At 29.6% G+C, this 4,585-nt stretch overlaps 1 protein-coding gene across 2 annotated transcripts; it reads left to right on the top strand.

Moving 5' to 3' along the window:
- The first annotated feature begins 409 nt into the window (after positions 1-409).
- LOC118071395 (uncharacterized) lies at positions 410-3,606 on the top strand. Of its 2 annotated transcripts, XR_004690880.1 has the most exons (8): positions 412-621; positions 700-927; positions 1,009-1,176; positions 1,253-1,483; positions 1,705-1,832; positions 1,982-2,183; positions 2,451-2,551; positions 2,724-2,864. XR_004690880.1 is itself a non-coding variant. In XM_035090535.1 (7 exons), exons 1-7 carry the CDS (start codon positions 514-516, stop codon positions 3,486-3,488), a joined length of 1,830 nt encoding a protein of 609 aa, XP_034946426.1. In that variant the 5' UTR covers positions 410-513; the 3' UTR covers positions 3,489-3,606. The 2 variants fall into 2 exon arrangements, 1 of the variants encoding a protein (XP_034946426.1); XM_035090535.1 differs by lacking the exon at positions 2,451-2,551 and having other exon boundaries at positions 410-621; positions 2,724-3,606.
- The last annotated feature ends 979 nt before the right edge of the window (positions 3,607-4,585 follow it).

Raw genomic sequence — 4,585 nt, 5'->3', positions numbered from 1 at the left:
TTTACCAGTCCTAATTTCTTAAGTTGACTGTTCAACGAAATGATAAACATTAAAAAAAGAAGAATTTTTATAATTTGATTGAATATTAAATGATTGAAAATAAAAAAAACCAATTTTAAAAGATTAAAAGAATAAAGCTTATTTTTAAAATGATCATTAGATGAAAAATCTGGGCATCATAGAATTTGATTGACAATCAGTAAGATTATACATTTAAAAATTTAAATTTAAAAGATTGTAAAAATGCCTTTGACTGACATCTTATTGGGGACGGATGTCACGCTCCCGCTATCACATTTTTTCTGTCAGTGTACGGAAAATTCGTACATAAAATTTTTTAGAGCAAGGGTTCTAAAACCAGCCACCAGTAGCGCTGAATTACGTAGTGTACCGAGTGAATTTAGCAGCATGTAAGACGCGCGAAGTTAGTAAGAAGACGTCATTGAATTTAGCTAACCTTTTGCTAAGTGGAAAATGTTGTGATAAATTGTAAATTTTTTAAATTGTGTAAAAATGACAAAATGTTGTGTTGTGCAAGGATGCAAAAGCGGTCATTCAGATGATGAGCGGAAACGCAAAGCTAAAGGTTTCCGGAAAAGAACACTCTTTCAAGTTCCAAAAGTGAGTATTACTCATTGCATTTGGAGTGAGTTTTTTAGATGAAATTTATTTACAATGCTACTTAAAATTAATTTACAGTGTCATATTCGACGTCAACTGTGGGTAAATGCTCTTCAACAAGAACTTAAAGACAGTGATCGTGTCTGTGAACTTCATTTTTTGGATGAATATATCGTAAAGGGCAAATCAGTTTTGATCAATGGGGAGTCTATTTTCATAGAAAATGAAAGGTGGCATTTAACTGATAACGCGATTCCTCTTAGAGAAGAAAAATGTCAAAATCAGCAATCGATGAATTGCAATCAGGTATTTAACCAATCCCTTAACGTAATTTTTTATATATAAGAAGAAAAAAAAATTAATTAATAAATATTTTTATTCTTAAAGTCTACTGAAGAAGAACAATCGTGTTCGCTATCAGAACAACAAATTTTTGATCAACAATTTATTCAAGAAGAGCAAATTCTTCTAGTTGACACTGAAAATTTACAGCCAACAGGACTACTATTGGAGCAGTCTGTTGAGCCATCAGTTTCCCAAATGGAATGCGATGAGGTAAAAGTTTAAGATAACATTGAAAATTATTAAACTGAAAATATTTGAAAATAAAAATAATTGTTTATTTTTGCAGATTATACCAAATGAAGTGTTGCTAGAGCAAACTGCATCATCTTTATCTGCAGTTTCATTAGCTTTACCAAATGAATTGTCACTAGAGCAAGTAGTATCATCGTTTTCGGCAGTTCTACCAGAACGTTGGTGTTACTATGTACAATCATCGGATATGATTTTGATTCATCTCGATGTAGGTAGCTTGTTGGAAAAATTAAGATTACGAGTAACAGCTGATCTTTCTGTTACGGTAAGAATATAAACGCAATTTGTATGTTCAATAAAATAAAATTACAATAAATAATTTAAATAAATAACAAAGAAAAATAAATCATATAAACTAAGAAATAAGTAAATAGACTAAAATTAGATAATTTTAATTAATTACAATAATAAATTAAATTACAATCAAATTTATATAGAACATAATTGAAACAAATTGACTTTAAATATTGTATGTCATTATTCTAGCTTGTAATGCCACATCGATCAGAAATAATTCTCACTGATCGTGTATCATCTATGGAAGAATTGTACGCATCTATGCGTAAAGCAGAATCACTCACAATTTGTTGCGGAACATTATTTGATGAAAATAGGTAAAAATATTTTTAAATACATTTGTTTTATTCTGTTACAATTTTTTTGATATTAATTACAACTGAAAAAATGTATCATAATAGATTTCATCTACATTCACAATTACAAATAATTGATAAGTGTGGTGGATTTCTCATCGTTTTTCCAGATATGCCACCCAGTGTAGTGGAATCATCACACCAAATGAAAATTATCAGCGTCAGCAATTAAATCCTCGCTGTCGAGCGTGCCGCATACTTCGCCAAAGAATACAAGCAAACATGAGATATAAACGCGATTCGACACTTGCTTTTCGTATTAAACGAAAAAAGGAAATTTACCGACAACGATGTCATCGACTTATTAAGAAGGTATGATGTATTTATTTTTTAAATTGTTGTGTCGGCAACCTGTAGTCGTAACATTTGACGTAATATTAAAATTACTTCATATTTGTTACATATTTCATTTTAATATAATGTATTAAATTCCTAATTTATTAACTTCAATAAAATGCAGATGAACATAATAATTTCATTTCATTTTGAACGTATAATTTGTTACTAACTATTACCACAATTAAATAACTTTAATAGTTTTTTTTTATCATATATTTTATAATATTTCATCATTTTAAGGTTTAGACACCGTAGACTGCTGACCTACCATACTTGACAAAAAACTGATGTATTTCTCACTGAAATATTTAAAAAAAAGTGCAGTCATCTCAGTAATGATGGTCTGTATAAAGTTAAATGAATAATTTAATAATTTCATGATCCATTGTAATAAATGTTAATCGTAATTTGGAAGTATATTTTGAAGATTCGAGCCGCGTATAATAATTTATTGTATTATATTCGAAGTAAACTCTTGGCGTGCTGATTAAAAATATAATTATTATTTTTCAGCAAGAGATATTGCAGCAAAAATTAATGACAGCCAAAAAACGGTGTAGTGAACGTTCTGAAAAAATTTTAAAAGAGCAACTGACGCAATTGCCAGAGTCGCAACAGCTTGCTGTTTGGAGTTGTTTTGAAGCTGCTAAACATAAAAAGGTCAAAGGCCGAAGATACGATTTAGAATGGATCTATGAATGTTTGTCAATCAGGATGAAGGGCAGGAATATTTATAATTTTATTCGGGAACGTAATATTTTACCTCTTCCACACATCGAGACTCTTAATAGATATATTCAAAAAATTAGTTCTTCGGCTTATGGATTTCAACCAGCATTATTTGACTGCATGAAACAAAAAGCACAAGGAATGACACTATCAGAAAGAAGAGGGACTCTTATTATTGATGAAATAAAATTAAGTGAAGCAATAAATTTTGATATCCAAAAAATGGAATTCTCTGGTTTTGTTAATCTCGGACAATACACTTCAGAACGTGAAAAAAATGTTCCAGGGGATCATGCATTAGTTTTTATGTATGTTCCTTTTCGTGGACGATGGTTGCAAGCAGTAGCGGCTTTCATCTCTAAAAATTGTGCTACCAGTGCTGTTCTGCATACATTAATTATTGAGTGTATAATTTTATTAGAAAGTGCTAATTTCTTTGTGGATGTCATTACAAGTGACGGTGCCCAAAGTAATCGTGGAGTGTGGACCAAGTTTGATATTTCAGAGTCCATAATATCTTGTCAGCATCCTTGTGATACAAATAGATAATTATTCATGATATCGGACTTTTCTCATCTAATTAAATGTTTGCGAAACAGTATTAAATTGACTATTAAAATCTCTAAATTAATAACATATTATTTAATATTGTAAAAAAAAAATTATTATATACGTGTTATAAGAAATGTATTTTCTCTATAATTTATATAAAATACATTGGATAAAAATTATATTTTAATATTTTCAATGTTACGTTATTCCTAAAAATAATATAACAATCATGGAAAGTGGTACTTATAAGCTAGATAATATAAGTTATTAAAATACCTAATAATTTAACATTAATATAAAATTTGAGTATACTTTAATTATTTTCAATTTCATTCAAACATTGTTCAATTCCTTCAAAAATAGGATTATTAATAATATAATTAATACTCTTGCTATAATAATGTTTAATTTTGTGTTTACTATCAATTTTTTTCTATACAAAAAGTAAATTCAATTTTTTTATATTTTTAATTATGTATTTAAATATACCGGGAATTTCCCCCTCTACCTCGGTAACTTAGCGACCACAGTGCACTCTGCCCGCGAACGTTATTTTTTCAAAATTCCGGCTCAACTTTTATACACAGAGTTTGGACTCCTGTTCTATAGTCTTCATGCTCGCAGATGACCTCAGTCATCCATATTGAAAAAATGCTCAATCCGTATCCAGAACTGATGGTGCCCTGCATTTTGGCGAGTAAATTCTGTATGTGTGTGTACGGGTAATATATGTATGTGATGTAAACATAGTGTATCACTTTACAATGCCCTACACTTTGATGACTATTGCAGTTAGGATAAATGAAAATGATGATACTCATTTAACATTAATTAATATAATACCTGCAAATGACTTCAAATACATATATTCATCCATTAGTATCATTTTTATTAGGTATAAATGTTAATAAGGAAGCTCAATTCCAAGTCGGCGTATCCAAGCATGTAGTGTAAAAACAAATATACATTAATTCAATATCGAGATTATGCTGGCCATGTGATTAGGGCGTCAGAGTTCTATTTTGCCGGGCAGGGTTCGATCCCAGTCAAAACCAATTTTTTTTTTCTACTTTATTCGTTAGATTAGCATGTAA

Source organism: Chelonus insularis, unplaced genomic scaffold (genome assembly GCF_013357705.1).
Source record: "Chelonus insularis isolate UGA/USDA-ARS -01 unplaced genomic scaffold, ASM1335770v1 contig_815_pilon, whole genome shotgun sequence".
NCBI lineage: Eukaryota > Metazoa > Arthropoda > Insecta > Hymenoptera > Braconidae > Chelonus > Chelonus insularis.
This window is presented reverse-complemented; position numbering and strand designations above follow the sequence as displayed.